Raw genomic sequence first — 18,554 nt, 5'->3', positions numbered from 1 at the left:
GATCTCCTTATGGTCAGTATTAGATCTCCTTATGGTCAGTGTTGGATCTCCTTATGGTCAGTGTTGGATCTCCTTATGGTCAGTGTTGGATCTCCTCATGGTCAGTGTTGGATCTCCTCATGGTCAGTGTTGGATCTCCTCATGGTCAGTGTTGGATCTCCTTATGGTCAGTATTAGATCTCCATATGGTCAGTGTTGGATCTTCTTTTGGTCAGTATTGGATTTCCTTATGGTCAGTGTTGGATCTCCTTATGGTTAGCGTTGGATCTCTTTATGGTCAGGTTTCTCCTTATGATCAGAACCATTGATTATTTTATGTATATTATTTTAAAAAAATAGTTGACTTATGTTGTAATGAATATTACATGTCAAAAATATTCTAATATAATTTTATTTTCTTTCGAGAGAAGATCATGACTGAAGTCACAGCAGAGAACAAGTCTCATACAGTCCAATTCACAATCCTTTGTTTCTCTGACCTTCCTCACCTTCAGATTCCTCTTTTCATGATATTTTTAACTATCTACCTCAATGTAATTTTTGGAAACACTGCTATTTTTTCGGCAATTGTCCTCAATTCTCATCTTCACACTCCTATGTACATCTTTTTGAGTAATCTTTCAGTGATGGATATTTCTTATATATCAACCACTCTACCCAAGCTTCTTTTTATGCTTTCTACTCAACACAAGGTCATGTCTCTCATTGGTTGTATGACACAGATGTATTTCTTTATCGCCTTTGCTTGCATGGAAATGATCCTTCTTTCAGTTATGGCCTATGACCGCTATGTGGCAATTTGCCATCCACTACATTATACCCTACTCCTAAGTCCGAGAACCTGTCTTATTGCGAACATCTCAGTATGGGTTGCTGCTCTATTAGAACCGATTGTGTTTACTAGGTTAGTCACCAATTTGTCATTTTGTTCGTCAAACCAAATTGATCATTTTTTTTGTGATCCGTCTCCATTGATAAAGCTTTCCTGTAGTGATATAACTTACGTTAATATAACGATATACATTTTAGGTGGACTGGTGGGTATGAGCACATTCATGTTGACTTTGGTTTCTTATGTCTACATCATATATAATATCATGAACATTCACTCTGCAGTAGGGAGAAGTAAAACATTCTCGACTTGTGCGTCCCATCTCACCTGTGTACTACTATTTTATGGCACTGCTTTGATTTTGTATATGAGACCTTCATCAATGTATTCTCCAAAAAAGGACAAGTTTTTCTCTCTTCTGTATATCATACTGGTCCCATTGCTCAATCCGGTCATATACACTTTGAAGAATAAGCAATTTAAAGAGGCTTTTAAAAAATTTCTAAATATTTTATTTTATCCAAGATAACTTTTGGTATGAAATGATGTGATGGAACAAATGTGTATTGAGTAATCTCCAATGTTGAGAGACTGTCAACACTTCCTAAACAATTTGATGCATTATTTTGGTGAAAGAGTTAAATGAATATATCATTGCTATTAATTAACCCCTTCCCGCCGATGGCATTTTTTGATTTTCGTTTTTGACTCCCCTCCTTCTAAACCCCATAACTTTTTTATTTCTCCGCTCCCAAAGCCATATTAGGTCTTAATTTTTGCGGGACAAATTTTTCTTCATGATGCTACCATTAATTATTCTATATAATGTATTGGGAAGCTGGAAAAAAATTCAGAATGGGGTGGATTTGAAGGAAAAATGCATTTCTGCGGCTTTCTTACGGGCTTTGGTTTTACGGCGTTCACTGTGCAGCCAAAGTGACATGTCCCCTATATTCTGTGTTTCGTTACGGTTCCAGGGATACCAAATTTATGTGGTTTTATTTACATTTTGACCCCAAAAATTTTTTCCAAAACTGTGTTAAAATTTTTTTTTTCTAAAAGTCACCATATTCCGACGGCCGTAACTTTTTTATACGTAAGTGTACGGGGATGCAGAGGGCGTCTTTTTTTGCGGGGCCGGGTGTACTTTTTAGTTCTACCATTTTCGGGAAATGTTATTGCTTTGATCACTTTTTATTCAAATTTTTATCAGAATCAAAACAGTGAAAAAACGGCGGTTTGGCACTTTCGACTATTTTTCCCGCTGCGGCGTTTACCGAACAGGAAAAATATTTTTATAGATTTGTAGAGCGGGCAATTTCGGACACGGGGATACCTAACATGTATATGTTTCACAGTTTTTAACTGCTTTTATATGTGTTCTAGGGAAAGGGGGGGGATTTGAACTTTTAATTCTTTTTATATTTTTTTATATTTTTTTTAACTTTTTTTTTTTTTTTTTGCATTTATTAGACCCCCTAGGGGTATTGAACCCCAGGGGGTCTGATCACTAATGCAATGCATTACAATGCTAATGCATTGCAATGCATTGCAAAAAAGCATCCTTTCTTTTGCAGGCTGCATAGACCAGCCTGCAAAAGAGAGGCTTTGCAGACAAGCCTGGGAGCCTGTACAAGGCTCCTGGCTGTCATGGCAACGGGACGTCAGCCCTGGAGCATGCTCCAGGAGCCGGCGATCCCGGCCAAAATGGCGGCGCCCTTGCGCTGCCGGGAAAATGGCGCCTCCGGCGCCTTTGACCGCGGCGCCTTAGGGGTTAATGCCTCCGATCCGTCCGGGGACCGATTGGAGGCATTAGAGCCGGTTGTCTACTGCCTAAAGCAGTAGACACCTGGCGGCTATGGCGGCCGCCCAGCTCCCGGGCGGTCGCCATAGTTACAGACCCGACATGCGCCGTACTATTACGGCGCATGTCGGGAAGAGGTTAAGAGGCACACTTAGTCATCATCATCAATATTTATTTTTTTTTAATTCTTATTTTATTGAATTTTTTTACAACATTTTACATAACAAGGTTCACCATATGACTGTAATTACAGAAAATAGTGTAAATAAAGTTTGATAACAACTGGTGGTGGTGAAACAGGTTTTCCCTTACCTATTAGAAGAAGGGAGATATGGTATAACAAATTAATAACATATAACTTTTATACAATGAACAAAATCATCAACTAATTGATAGATGCAAGATTACGAGAGATCGGGAAGGGTGTGTGTGTGTGGGGGGGGAGGGGGTGAAAATTGGGCAGCTTAAGGTTGATTGTTAGTGAGTGAATGGAGGCCAGGAGGGGTATGGGACTGCACGGAGGATAGTCAAATTTCTAGTTTAAGAGGAGTAACGCCACCATGGGGTCCATATCTTCATATACAAATCGTGAGTCTTCTCTTTCCAACTAATCAATTATTTGAATCTTGCTATTTGGTGTATCTTTTCTTTCCATGCCTGGATAGACGGGGGAGAGGGCTGTAACCACTGAATCGGAATAAGGGATTTGGCTGCTTCTAATAAGTGTGTCACAAGGTTTTTTTTTTGATGGGGTGTAATTGGGATGTGGTTTAGCTAAGAAAATCTCTTCAGGGCCTAAATTAAGTTTTTTTTATCTGTGATGATGGTTATCTGCTCCAGGATCTCACACCAATACTTTTGTATAGTTTTGCATTCCCACCATATGTGCAGTATCGAGGTAGGTGCTTTTTTTACATCTCCCACATGTGTCCGCGTTGGACAGTTGCCTTTGGAAGAGCCAAGTGGGTGTTCTGTACCATCTAGCCAATATTTTGAAATGTAACTCTTGCAATCTCGTGCAAGTGGAAAAGCCGTGTGAATGAGACAAGATAAATTCTGTTTCTTGGTCTGTGAGTGTGATTTTGAGTTCTGACTCCCATGACCTGAGGTAAGTGGGTTTAGAAGGTCTGTCTGAATGTGTCAGGTATGATTTACATGTTGAGATCTTTCTGCTAGAGCTCAGGGAGTTTAACATGTTTTTCTCGAATGGGGTCAAAGGCCTCTGAAAATTCTCTCGTTGCCTCACGTTAGCAACTACATGTTTGAAGTTAGCGTGGTCTAGGAAGTTTAAGTGCCCTGTAGTTACTTTTGTTTGTAACTCCTCTAAAATGAGAGGAGATCCATTGTGTAGTAGGTCAGACAGCTTGAGGCTCTTGAGCTTTAATCACCAATCCGGTGGAGAAGTTGTGCGAAAAGCAGTGAGAAAAGATCGGATTCCGATCGGCGATCGAGCAAATTTCATGATCATGATCAGCTGGAAAATGATCAGAAATCAGATTTTAAAATCGATCCTAAAATCTCAAGATTGGCTCAACCAGGGGTGAACCTGCCCCTTTCGTCGCCCGAGGCGAATGACAGAAAGCCGCCCCCCCTCCAGGAGGAGGGGGCGGAGCGGGGGCGGGACTTAGTGAAGTAGACGGGGCTTAGCGCCGTTCGCAGGCAGAGAGCAGGCACAGAGAGGACCTGCTCTCTGCCGGAGCATGAGGGGAGGCTGCTGGAGCAGCGCTGCTCCAGTGGCCTCCCCAATCCACCGCTTGGTGCTAAGCCAGTCCAGGACAGCTTGTCCTGGACTGGCTTAGGTAAGAAAAAATGCTGCCCTCCCTTGGGCCCTGGCATAGCGCCGCCTGAAGCGGTCGCTTCAGGTCGCCTCATGGGAGGTGCGGCACTGGGCTCAACCCTAATCTGGAGTCTCCTCAACAGTAATCCTTACCTTGCCTCACCTCTCTGACATTTTCTTCAATACTGTCTAGGCCTCTGGCTGACATACAACACCCTGAGATCATCGCGGATGACACTTGATTTTAGATAAGAGCTTTAACCCCTTAAGTGTATAACCCCATTTTTCAAATACAATGTTTCACTTTTTTTGTAATAACTGTGTTTATCGTGATACATTGTACTTTATGTTTGTGCTAAATATTGGTCAATATGTATTGCATTTATCAAAAATAGAAAATTTTGTGAAAATATAGAAAAAGTAGCAATTTACAAAATGTTAAATAATAAATAACGATAATGTTGTCTTATGTCAATATCATAGTTGAAACATTTTAACATTTTTTAGGGTGATAGAAGGTTTTCAAGAAATTTTCAAAAAACATTTTTTTAAGAGACCTATTCAGGTTTAAAGGGATATTAGAATTCCCCATGAATCACCACATTTTCAAAACTGCCCCATTACTTAATTAAACATGTTCTGGTATTTATCTAAGGGTAAGTTCAGACGGATTTTTTGGACCAGAACCTGAGGCGGAGGCCACCTCAAGTTCCGGTCCAAAAAACAGGCAGCTGCCACTCATCCAGTTGCGAGCTCCGCTCCGAATTAGGCTTAATGAATGGGCCAAGTTGGGAGGAGGGAGTGTCTTCAGGACGAATTGCGAGGCGACTCGGCCTGAAGAATGAGCACCTCCAGAGCGGCTCCCATTGATTTTAATGGGAGCCATCTTTTTGGACAGGATTTTGAAGTGAATACAGCCCCAAATCCTGACCATAATACTCTGTGTGAACTCACCCTAAGGGTATAGAATAGGAAGAATATTTTTGGACAAATTAGGTAAAACTTGTGGAAAAATGTAAAAAAAATTAATAGACAAATTATGATTAAAAATTGTTCACAAATTAGTTAATAAATTTTTTTTATTAACAATGTATTACACCAGAAGCTCCAGGAACCTCCCCCATACGGCTGTAATTGAAATGCATTGTATAGAGCTACTATAGTGCATGGTCAGTTTCTTTTATTCTTAGGTAGCATTACATGGCTGCAGGATCTCAGTGGTCAACCCTGCCCATGGTTCAATTGTAGTCCAAGATACAGTCAAGCCTTTTCCCTAATCTAATGATCAAGATTTGATATATGCAGGGGATTTCGGCAGCAAGGATTCATTCCATTTGCATTTAAGATTACAATATGAAAAACCTGTGCCACCCTTTTAATTCAGACCAGACACTAAAACCCATAATTCTGACCATGGGCCAGGCCACAATATTTGTATTCCAGATTACCTAGCCAAGGGTCCGGTAACAGTCTAGCAACACAGTACCAAATCAAAATCCAAAAGAATAGTCAATAGGGAAAGCCAGAGGTCAGTAATATAATAGTAACAGAAGAGGAGCTTAGCAGGGACAAAGTCAATAACCAGCAAGTCTACGAGGGCTGATGACATGTATATTAGAAGCCCAAGACCCACCCTAGGCTTGATAGGAAGACAGTCTGTCAATCACACAGGCAAGGCTAGAATTAACCATTTGATGAACAGAGCGAGACAAGGTGCAGGAGATGGGTGTGGTGGAAGTTCAATTACAGAGATTGCACAGTGTGAACACTGCTCAACAAAAAACACTAAGCAAAGAATCAAACTGGATACGCCTCCTGCGCCACAGCATGCGAGCGGAGAATGGCGCAGAGACCAGAACAGGCAGAGACGTTACAGCTTGGTGTGGTTATTACTGCTTCTTTTTATTATTAGTCCATTATGAATTTTTTTCAATCCTCTTAAAGAAGACCTTTCATGGTTTGGGAATAGGCAGTTCTATATACTGCTTGAAAGCCAATAGTGCACTGTCGGCTTTCCCGATCTGTGCCCTGGGTAAAGTGCTAGCGGTCCCGGTACCGTAGTTCTTCACAGTCAGAAGGGAGTTTCTGACACTCTGTCAGGACTGTCCTTCTGTACAAACAGTGCCAATAGCGCTGTACAGTGTGAGCGGGGAGGAACACCCCCTCCCTCTGCTCACAGTGCTCGTCCATAGACGAGTATTATCAGGAGGGGAGGGGCGTTCCTCCCCGCTCACACAGTACAGCGCCATTGGCGCTGTTTGTACAGAAGGACGGTCCTGACAGAGTGTCATAGCTCTTCATCTGGGGGAACAAATCGGGAAAGCCGACAGTGTACTGAATTCAGTGCCCTGTTGGCTTTCCAGCAGTATATAGAACTGCCTGTGCCCCAAACCATGAAAGGTCCTTTTTAACAACCCTTTTAGTGGCCCAAAAAGGAAATTAAATGGATATGATCCTCTTAAAAAAAAAAAAAAAAAAAGAAGTCCACAAATTTTAGAAGAATTTTAGAATATTCCTAAATTTTGTACAGTACTTTAAGCTCATCTTGTCCACCTTTTTTTTTTTTTTTTTTTTTTTTTTTACAGTATCCAATCCTCTGCCCCATTTACTTCTGTGTAGAGGAGCTGCAATACCAGACACAATCTATGGGCAGATATCACGCTCTATTTTTTAATTATTATTATATTTATTAATTATTATTATTATTATTATTATTGTTATTATCTTGGACTACTCATTTAAAGAAGAGAAAGTCCTCATAAACTTTATATAGCTGAAAAGATACAACGTAACAGAACTTCTTTACAACTAAGCTAAATTTACAAACTAATCTCTAGAAATTCTAATATGTAAACGCTTCTTCAATTATCTGACTTGACTCATTTTCACCCAATAGGCATATTCTAGTAGGATTAATTTTCTTATAATGTGAGTGGAAAAATCCTCAATTGTCCACAGGCTCGCTCCCCTGATACATTCAATACAATATATATAGTAGCTTGTTCACCTTCATTATAAACCAAGTGCCACCATTTCAGTGGAGAGTTTGTTGATACCAAAATATTTCCCTATTCAGTGTGAGTATTACCAGCTACAACTGTCTTTCTGACATGTATATATGTAATGCCTGTTAGCTTGTCATCTTTCTTTATCTATCAATGTTTACCACATTATAGATTAGACATGAGGATAAGACAATGAGCAGAGATTACTGGTAACCGACATTCCTTAAGTGACATTTGGTATATCCAATTTTGCTTTATTATCCTATCTAACTTTCTTTCTGATAGAAAACAGGTGACAAGATTCTTCTTAGTGACCTTCTAAATAAGCCATTACTAGGGAAAATTCATATAATTTGTATTGTGAATATGTAGAGCCGGGTCATTTACCAAAGGATGGGGATGGGAATTTCAAATAGTTGTATCTCCGGTTGTATACCACCTAGAAAAATTATTCAGATATCACAAGGAAGCCGAGATTCTCAACGTGAATGTCAATGAAGATGGAGTTTCTTACATGTTAATAAAGTATTTGCTACAACAGATTATGAGAACGCGGGACTCCAGCTCTGAAAATATGCAGTGCTAACCACTGAGCCACCGTGTTACCCCAGATATACAGACATTTGAAGTGACTATCCCTCCTTTGATAAAGCTTCACTGAGTACGGCTGTACAGAGAGTTTGCCTGGTAATACTTAGAGCACTGCTATTGCGAACTTTACAGCCTGTTTTCTATTAAAAATGAAGTTTGATAGGTTAATAAAGTATATAACAAAGCATTCATCCTCCCCAACACAATAGCAAAATAACATAAAATGAAATAGGAAATACACTTCTGCTTACATTCTACCAGAAATGTACTTAATGGATAACTTTTAGAATCCACAGAATGTATTATTGCAGTTGAAGAAGTGATTGATAGATGTTGTAATGAATATTGTATGTCAAGAATATTCCCCGCTATAATTTATTTTCTTTCTATAGAAGACATGTATGAAGTCACAGCAGAGAACAAGTCTCATACAGTCCAATTCACAATCTTATGTTTCTCTGACCTTCCTCACCTTCAGATTCCGCTTTTCATAACATTTCTAACTATCTATCTTAATATAGTTTTTGGAAACACTGCAGTTTTTTCGGCAATTGTCTTTGATTCTCATCTTCACACTCCTATGTATATTTTCTTGAGTAATCTTTCAGTTTTGGATATTTCTTATACGTCAACCACTCTACCCAAGCTTCTGTCTATGCTTTCTACTCAACACAAGGTCACGTCTCTTATTGGTTGTATGACTCAGATGTATTTCTTTATTGTTTTTGGCTGCACGGAAATGTTCCTTCTTGCCGTTATGGCCTATGACCGCTACGTGGCAATCTGCCATCCGCTACACTATACCCTACTCATGAGTCCAAGAACCTGCCTCATTGCCATCATCTCAGTATGGATTGTTGGTTTATTAGAACCTCTTGTGTTTACTGTGTTTGTCGCCAACTTGTCGTTTTGTTCATCAAACCAAATTGATCATTTTCTTTGTGATCCCTCCCCCTTACTAAAGCTTTCCTGTAGCGACACCACTCATGTAAATATGACAACATACATTTTAGGTGCCCTGGTGGGTATGTGCACATTCATGCCGACTTTGGTTTCTTATGTCTACATTATATACAATATCATGAATATTCACTCCGCAGGTGGAAGAAGTAAAACATTCTCGACCTGTGGATCCCATCTCACCTGCGTACTACTATTTTATGCCAGTACTTTGACTTTGTATATGAGACCTACATCAATGTATTCTCCAAAACAGGACAAGTATTTCTCTCTTCTGTATATCATACTGATCCCATTGCTCAATCCTATCATATACACTTTGATGAATAAGCAATTTAAAGAGGCTTTTAAAAAAATGACCAAATGTTTTATGTCTTCCAAAGAATAATTAACAGTAGATACGTTATTTTAAGATGTCCCCTTCTGTAGTAGAACCTGGGTCTTCTGCTTTTGATGCTATTGCTCCGCACTTAAGTTCAACTAGTCCATCCAAGAATATAAAAAAAGAAACCTGAATGTGAGTGGCTGAAACACCGAAGGACAAAATCTCACAGACCCTATACATCAGGTATTACCAATCCGCCATAAATGAGGGAAAAAAATCCACCTATGATAAGAAATAGAAAGCACAAGGAACATACCGGCATAACAAGGAGAAATAAGGGAAAGGGAAATGTGGAAAACACAGCCTCCAATAATAGTCCACAAGGAAAGAATGTATGGATGTCAAAATATGACAAATATATATAAGTTAGGAACACTCACTTTCATAAGAGGGGATTGCTGCACGGACCATCCAGGTAAGTTCCTCCGGCTAGGAGCGTGATAACACATCAACGGTGTACTTTATTGTACACCGTATTGTATTTTTAAATTTTTTGTGAAAATAAAAGAATTTTAACGAGAAAGGATTCGCTGGACTCCAACCTTTTATTAGGTTGGAGTCCAGTGAATCCTTTCTCGTTAAAATTCTTCTTTTATTTTCACAAAAAATTTAAAAATACAGCTTTGATCATAGATGCAAAATGGTATAGCAAAGATGGTATAATGCCAGGTAGTGTGACTGGTCTTTGACGTGTTTCGAGAGGGATCCTCGCTTAGTCATAGCTAAATTCTACTACATAAGGAATCCTCTTAGGGGGCGTTCACACTACCGTCGGTGTCCGACTGGTAGTGTCCCCTCAAAATCTGGCACGGACATTAGGAGCGGACACTAGCTGTGTCCGTGACACCTAATATTTATTTAAATGGGAATCGGGTGCGTTCTTTTGCACTCCGTGCCCTTCCTTCACTGTCCGCATGAAAAGATGTCCAACTTCCCAAGCGGACAGAAAAACCCTACATGTCCAAAAACATCCACACAGAGGACGCAACAGGTTGTAGACTACAGTGTGAACATGGACTAGATTGTGCCTGTCCAATCTCAGTTCAGGTGGTGTAAAACCTTATATCTAAGAGACAGCTAACACCATAGATGTGGCTCTATTATTGTTCAAAGCTCAACTTTGTATAAATGTTATATAAGCTATATCAGGGATAGCAGAGTATGTCCCAAAGATGAAAAGCACATATACCTGTAAATTAAGTTATAAACCCAGATCACCAGGTCTTAAACTATACATCCAAAAGGGAAATTGATTACCCATTCCACTCCTAATTTGAATGGCGCACCACCAAAAACCACAGACACATTTCTATTGTTGATCCAGTATAAACACTAGTATTCAATTCCCGTAATAAAGATGGCGTAGTTTCATCCCAAAAGTGTAATACGCATGCACGGCTACGCACTGGCCACACGCGATATCCAAGGGAACAACATACAACAATAATGACATGAACATGTTAAATAGACTAGCAGAGCACATACAAATCCACCGTGATAACAAACCGCATCCACTTAAGACACCAGATCCAAAGCCTATCCCCAACTAAAGCGTAAGTATTTAAAACCTTACCTTACCTTGAATGTCCTAACTTATTCATAATGAACTGTTCTATGTAGAGTAGGATCTATCCTGATCTCCTGAAAGAAGCCATCATCAAGCTCTTTGTAAGGAAGCCTTCTATGGACCCAGATGCCTTGAGTAGCTACAGACCATCTCTAACCTGCCCTTCCTAAGGAAAGTTATAGAAAAGGGTGCTATCCAAATACTGCTATCCAAATAGACACCCGACTATCTGATAATGGCATCTATGACCCTTTTCAGTTTGGCTTCAAGAAAAAAAAACACAGCTCTGAATCAGCACTCACACAAGTACTCCATGACCTGCGCATGGCCAGAGACAGAGGCAAATGCGCCATCCTAATTCTCCTAGACCTACCAGCAACAGATGGCACAGTTGACCATGGTATAGAGTCATGGAGTTTAGTGTAGTCAATAGCACTGGTATTCAGTGGGTTAGATCCTTCATGGTTGACAGACCACAAAGAATATTTCTTGGCTCATCATTGTCATCACCAGTCCCGTCAAAACATGGAGTTCCACTTGGGGCTGCTCGATTACGCATTGCACGTAGATGGTAGTCTACCTCCTCTCCTACACTGACCGTGCTGATATTAGTGGTGTCATTGAATTATATCAATATGAACGTATCTATGCATGTAATGGCATTAGCTTGGAGAGGTTTCGGAAAAACTGGGAACCCTGGGCGACTTCATTTTCCCAAAGGTATCCTTCATTATAAAATCTTCATACTGCAAAAATCAGCTTATTCCACCAACTCCAAGCTGGTCAATGTCTTCATAAACTCACATGAAGACTACTGTAATGCCAGGGTTGTAAATTGAGGGGGTGCAGAGGGTGCAGACGCCTTAGGGGGCCCATAAGCACTTCGATCTGGCTCATAAACCAAGGATACCCACAGATTACCCCTAACCACACTAAGATGGATTAAACTCCTTAGCACCCGTAACCATCACTATCAAGAATTCACTGTAGAGCTGAGGCAGGGTGCAAAAGATTGCATTGGGGCCCACAAGACTTTAGTTATGCCACTGTGTAATGCTCTATATTTAGGTCTTCCACATAAAGAAATGTATTGCCTCCAGCTAGACCAAAATGGCGCAGCGAGGTTAATAAACATTCTCCCGTAATACGTCCTTCTCACTGAACTGGTTACCTGTAAAAGGGAGAAGAACTTTTAAAGTTTGCTTCCTGCAACACTTTGTTAACAATTTCCATTGTGCTGTTGGATGGACTATTGTGCTGAAAGAATCCGCTGACACTAGGAGGTACCACTGCCATTAGGGGGTGCACTTGGTCTGCAACAATGTTTCGGTAAGTGACATTGTACATGTCAAAGTATCATCTCTCAAAAAAGTCAGGGTATCCAAGCGTATTTCCCAGACTACCTCTTCTTACCCCCCTGTTATAAATAAGCCAGCTCCTGCTATTACCCCATGGCCCATTTCTCCAAGAAATCAACTTGACTGTGGTTATAAATCAGCTCAGAAGATCATTCAGGAAAGCAAAGAGACTAAATATTGGATTTGCTAGTGAATGGCTACTGCAGATTTCTATGTAGTGTGCATACATGTAAGATGCATAAAAGAAATGGTGGAAAACACATGTAATTAAAATAAAAATGAGTTGATTTAAAGAAGTCCATGACATTTATTTTACACATTGTAAGGGGCTCCAGCTCACACAGTAAGGGGCTCCAGCTCACACAGTAAGGGGCTCCAGCTCACATGATTGGGGAATGGCAATGACTCAGTTCAGACAGGCAGTAGGATTAAAATCCGGAGTGTTTTATTTAGTCTTCAGCATAAAACACCAGGCAAGCCAAACAAAAACAAACTAAAACCTAAGCCTGTCCGGCTCTAACTACACATCAGCATACCTCTCTATTCTAGAGCAGGGCAAGTGAATACATCACCAAGTGTAGTGTCCACACTGTACAGATCGCCCCAGGAGCGCTTTGTCTCACTCTGGCTGTAACACTGTCAGCCCTCCTGTTCAGCAGGCTTCCTTCCCCAGTAATGACCATAAGGAAACCTCACCTGTGAGCACCTGGGACTAAGGGGAAAACCTGTAATGGACTAAGGTTGTGGACTGGAAGACTCCCACTGCCAACCTGTCCTCCAGTCCAGAAAATCCAGCCCATGATATGGTAAACAAATGAGCCCTAGCAGACTACGTTCTTCTGGGTTTCCTTCACCTCGCCTGGCTGAGGAAACCAGGTGAGATATACTCCCCGTCCACCACGTTACCATACACTTTACCACAACATATACACATATACTGAATGGCCTCTTTATTAAAGAAAACCTACCAAGGCCTTTTGGGACACTAAACCACCCATAGGTCATTATGGACCACGGGATTAATGTCCCAAATTGCCCTTTTGTAAAGTTGTACGTGTCCACAATGAAAATAAAACTTTTTTTTTTTTTTTAATGTAGATTGTGAGTCCCATATAGGGATCACAATGTACATTTTTTTTCCCTATCAGTATGTCTTTGTAGAATGGGAGGAAATCCATGCAAACACAGGGAGAACATACAAACTCCTTGCAGATGTTGTTCCTGGCAAGATTCGAACCCAGGACTCCAGTGCTGCAAAGAAAATAAAGAAAATAAAACATTTTTATACTTGCCAGAGTGCTTCACTAAAGTTAAAAGAGTCCACCTTGGCTTCATTGCAAGTGATATTACTGACATTCAAATTCAGCTCATGGAGAACCGAGGGGCGCTAACCTGTGTTCTGAGTAAGTTACTCCTATGTTCCTCTATGATCTTCATTGCCTGCATTCCACTTCATTCTCATTTCATGTATGCCCCTTCTTTTAAAATGAATCCTTTGCTTCATCCTCTTTGCTGCACTTTCCTCATGAATGAGCATACTGCGCAGGTGCAGGACGTCCGTGTAGTTCTAAGGAGCACTGAGTATATTGATCAAGTGCCTGTGCAGTATGCACATTCATGAAGAAAGCGTACTGAAGAGGATGAAGAGGAGGATTCATTTTTAAAAAGAGGTGTACCTGAAATAAGAAGGAGGCGGAATGCAGGGTAAAGCCCCCTGTGCTAAATGAGCTGAATATGCATATCAGTAAAAATCATTTTATTCAAAATGGCTGACAGGAACAGAAGAAGGAAGTTAGGACTAGAATAGCCTTTGTAAAGGCTATTCCTACGTGTGCTTATTGGTAAATACATAGATCCAATGATAGACTCCCTTTAGATATACCTGTCCCCTACTTAGACAAATCAGAAAAATAGGTCCCATTCCAATCAATATAGAGAAAATAGTGAAAAAATCTATTTATTTTACATGTCATCTATCTATCTATCTATCTATCTATCTATCTATCTATCTATCTATCACTGGAATATCTGATATACAAATTATTATTATTATTATTATAATTTATACCCAATAGACATATTCTACTAGGATTAATTATTTATAATGTGATGGAAAAAGCCTCAGTTGTCTATAGTCTTACCCCCTGATACATTCAGTAAAATATATATAAAAGCTTATATACATTCATGATAAACCAAGTGCCACTGTTTCAATGGGGAGTTCACTGATCACAAAATATTTCCCTATTCAATGTGATTATTACCAGCTAATCCTATCTTTTTGTCATGTATATATCTAATGTCTATTAGCTTTTCATCACTTATTGTACATCACTCTTTACCACTATACAGTATAGTCATGTAGGTAAGACAATGAGTGGAGATTAGGGTTGAGCCGATCTTGAGATTTCAGGATCGATTTTAAAATCCGATCATTTTCCAGCCAATCCCGATCATTAAATTTGCTCGTTCGCTGATCGGAATCCAATGTTTTCCGATCCCGATCGCTCAACCCTAGTCAATGCTTCTCTATGGGAAAAGTCACTTTTACGGTTGAGGCTATCTTGAAATTTCAAAATCTGATTTCAGATCATTTTCCAGCTGATCTCGATCGTGAAATTTGCCCGATCGACGATCGGGATCCGATCTTTTCCGATTCCGATCCCGATCGCTCAACCCTAGTCACCCAGATCCTTTGAGTGACAACTGACATTTGATATACCCAATTTTCTAAACCTATTTGCTAAAATGTTATTAAGCCAATTCCCAAACATCGTAAACACGTGATTAAATATTAGAGATCTAAATTTTCCTTTTAAATATTTTTTTGTAATTTTTTTTGTTCTTTTTTTAAATCAGACATAGTACATGGGACACAGTCTATGTACCAGTGGTTCCGGTATGCGAGAACCTCGGACACACTGACCACACCATTTACATCTGGTTTGTCCAGGGGTAAGATGTCCTCAGTTTGCACTACAAGTCTTCAACTGGATCCATCAAGGCTGTAAAGGGATAAGGTCCATTGAATCAAAACAGACCTAATCCATATCTCTATACACTGACTAGTTATCGTAGATCTAATTGTCATCCGTAACCTTTGGGTCTTCTAATGGTCAGTGGAAGAACTCTTAATACTTTTGTGTATGTTATGTTGGAAGAAGTGATTGATCAATGTCAAAAATATTCTGCAATGTTATTTTATGTTCTTTCTAGAGAAGATCATGTATGAAGTGACAGCAGAGAATAAGTCTCATACAGTCCAATTTACAGTCCTTTGTTTCTCTGATCTTCCTCACCTTCAGATTCCTCTTTACATAATATTTTTAATTTTCTACCTTAACATAATTTTTGGAAACACTGCAGTTTTTTTGGCGATTCTTTCTAATTCTCATCTTCACACTCCTATGTACATCTTCTTGAGTAATCTTTCACTGATGGATATTTCTTATACATCAACCACTCTACCCAAGCTTCTTTTTATGCTTTCTACTCAACACAAGGTCATGTCTCTCGTTGGTTGTATGACACAGATGTATTTCTTCATTGTCTTTGCTTGCATGGAAATGATCCTTCTTGCCGTTATGGCCTATGACCGCTATGTGGCAATCTGCCATCCGCTACACTATACCCTACTCATGAGTCCAAGAACCTGCCTCATTGCCATCATCTCAGTATGGGTTGCTGGTTTATCAGAACCTATTGTGTTAACTATGTTAGTCGCCAATTTGTCGTTTTGTTCATCAAACCAAATTGATCATTTTTTTTGTGATCCCTCCCCATTACTAAAGCTTTCGTGTAGTGATACAACTCATGTTACTATAACAACTTTTATTTTTGGTGGACTGTTGGGTATGTGCACATTCACGCCGACTTTGGTTTCTTATATCTATATCATATATAATATCTTGAACATTCACTCTGCAGTTGGGAGAAGGAAAACATTCTCAACTTGTACGTCCCATCTCACCTGTGTACTTCTATTTTATGGCACTACCTTTACTTCATATATGAGACCTACATCGATGTATTCTCCGAAACAGGACAAGTATTTCTCTCTTCTGTATATCATACTGGTCCCATTGCTCAACCCTGTCATATACACTTTCAAGAATAAGCAATTTAAAGAGGCTTTTACAAAAATTACCAAATGTTTTATGTTCTCTAAAAAATAGTGATAGCCCAAATGTATGCTGACTAATATTCTGCAAACAGATTTGGATTTGTGCAATTTGGAGAAGGTCAACACTTCCTGAACAATTTCTTCAATACGGCTGAAAGTGTCCACTGGTACTGAGGACTACTGGCATTACCTCTGCCAATAATTAACATGTCTACTTTGTCGGCAACAATCTCTAACTAGGTGACACTGTATACGTCAAAGAATCATCGCCATAAAAAAAAGCCATAGCCCAAGGTTTACAAGTCAATCATCAGCCGGACCATCACACTTTCTCTGCTGGCTTGGATTCTTTGGATCCTTAGATAAGTACATGGTCCAGTTCTCCAAGTTCAACTTCAATGTGGTCATGAATCAGCTTGGCAGACCATTCAGAAAAACAAAGAGACTAGGTATAGGATTTGCTAGTGAATGGCCAGTTCTCCAAATTCAACTTCAATGTGGTCATAAATCAGCTCAAAAAATCATTCTGGAAAGTAAAGAGACTAAGTGTTGGATTTGCTTGTGAATGGCATTCTGCAGCTTGCTATGTAGTGTGTATACTTGTGAGCTCTACAAGTTAAAGGTAAAAACACATGTAATGTGCCCATGTCTTTCATTTCATATATATACTCATCCACTAAGTGGCCTCTTTATTAAAGACAACAAGTAGAGCACTGGACCTATTTTGGTCTTCAACAATTCATCCTGAAATGATGAGATATCCCTAAAAACCAGAACACCCACTAGGCTGTTTTACGAAAACATTCCCCCAAACACCATAACTCTAGGTTCACACCTGCAATTGGGTTTCTGTTCATTGGGTAGCACTTGGGGACCCTGAAAAATGGAAACCCAATCCAATTAAAAAGTGGTTATCTGTGGAAACTTGCGGACCCCAAATAGAGTTCACCGGGTTTCTGTCCAATTTCTGGCTGAAAAAAATGCAGAAAGAAACATGGTTCTTGCAAAACCTTTCTCTCCACATTTTTCAAGTGGAATGGAAGGTGGGATCCCCGAAAGGAAACCGGACACAAGTGTGAATCCAGCCTTACTCTACTACCACCAGCCTGAAGTATTAATACCTGATTCTTTGGTCCTAAAATTTAATCTCAGCATAGACTATGTTTCTGATCAATATGGTGCAGAAATATGTAAATCTGGCAATACACTACCCGAATAGAGTTGTATCTGCAGAATATTAGCGTGAATTTCATAAATCCCATTTATTAATAAGATATAGATCTCAATCTCAAAAATTTTGTATCACCCATTCAAAATAATAATCAATTAAGTAGCAAATAAAATAGAGTTATAAATATAAATTAATCTAAAGAAGAGTGTAGGGGAGGGTGGGGCGAACCTCAAATATTTCAGGTTTGAATCCAGTCTGAAACATTTGGAAAATTCAGGTCAAATCCAGTTCAATCCAAAATGGTTCTAACTTTAATTCAGTCCCAATACCATAATTTATAGTGTAGACTGCAGTTATTTTTTACAGCATATAGTGATTATTATAAATTATCTCATAAATTTTACAAACAGGTTGTTACGGCTCGACAATACTAAAAATTTTAATTATTTTATGTCTTGAAACTTACGTGTAATAAAGTTCAATCATTTAAACATATTTGCGTGTCTGACTTTCTTACATTACTATGGATGCTCTTCTATTATTTATACTGGAGAGAATTTGGCCAACATGGCACCTACCTACACGCATGTGGGATCATCCCAAATTACAGTACAACCAATGAAATCACCACAGTATTTCATTTTAATGCACTATTGGTCCCAGAACAGACCAATTTCGACATGAAATTTCCAAAAGCTTCGACTTTCAACAACACCAAGGCTTAGTTTACGAGGCACATAGTAATACCCTCCTCATTTATAAAACCCTTTACATGTCTCTGAACCATTTGCAATTAAAATTAAATTCTTTATAAACCCTATATTAACCTTATAGTTCATATACCCCATAATTCAGGCAACAGGCCAGATTACAAAATGTATATCCCAGGACTGTATAATTCAGGCCATAGAACATACTAGAGTTAGTTAACCAGAGGGACTCTTAGCACTGGTAAGCACTAGAGATGAGCGAACAGTAAAA

The 18,554-nt window shown here is 39.4% G+C and overlaps 3 protein-coding genes across 3 annotated transcripts; all 3 read left to right on the top strand.

The window, feature by feature from the left end:
• Nucleotides 1-413: 413 nt before the first annotated feature.
• On the top strand, nucleotides 414-1,361 carry LOC142183143 (olfactory receptor 5AR1-like). Its single transcript, XM_075258089.1, has one exon. It carries the CDS (start codon nucleotides 414-416, stop codon nucleotides 1,359-1,361), a length of 948 nt encoding a protein of 315 aa, XP_075114190.1.
• A 7,045-nt stretch (nucleotides 1,362-8,406) lies between these two features.
• Nucleotides 8,407-9,357, top strand: LOC142183142 (olfactory receptor 5AR1-like). The gene has a single exon (XM_075258088.1). It carries the CDS (start codon nucleotides 8,407-8,409, stop codon nucleotides 9,355-9,357), a length of 951 nt encoding a protein of 316 aa, XP_075114189.1.
• Nucleotides 9,358-15,503: 6,146 nt separating this feature from the next.
• LOC142183141 (olfactory receptor 5AR1-like) lies at nucleotides 15,504-16,454 on the top strand. Its single transcript, XM_075258087.1, has one exon. It carries the CDS (start codon nucleotides 15,504-15,506, stop codon nucleotides 16,452-16,454), a length of 951 nt encoding a protein of 316 aa, XP_075114188.1.
• The last annotated feature ends 2,100 nt before the right edge of the window (nucleotides 16,455-18,554 follow it).

The sequence above is a fragment of the Leptodactylus fuscus genome, chromosome 10, assembly GCF_031893055.1.
Source record: "Leptodactylus fuscus isolate aLepFus1 chromosome 10, aLepFus1.hap2, whole genome shotgun sequence".
Lineage (NCBI taxonomy): Eukaryota > Metazoa > Chordata > Amphibia > Anura > Leptodactylidae > Leptodactylus > Leptodactylus fuscus.
This window is presented reverse-complemented; position numbering and strand designations above follow the sequence as displayed.

Excerpts from the sequence above, each read along its gene's own strand:
- LOC142183143 (XM_075258089.1), top strand. The coding sequence starts at position 414 with ATGACTGAAGTCACAGCAGAGAACAAGTCTCATACAGTCCAATTCACA.
- LOC142183141 (XM_075258087.1), top strand. The coding sequence starts at position 15,504 with ATGTATGAAGTGACAGCAGAGAATAAGTCTCATACAGTCCAATTTACA.
- LOC142183142 (XM_075258088.1), top strand. The coding sequence starts at position 8,407 with ATGTATGAAGTCACAGCAGAGAACAAGTCTCATACAGTCCAATTCACA.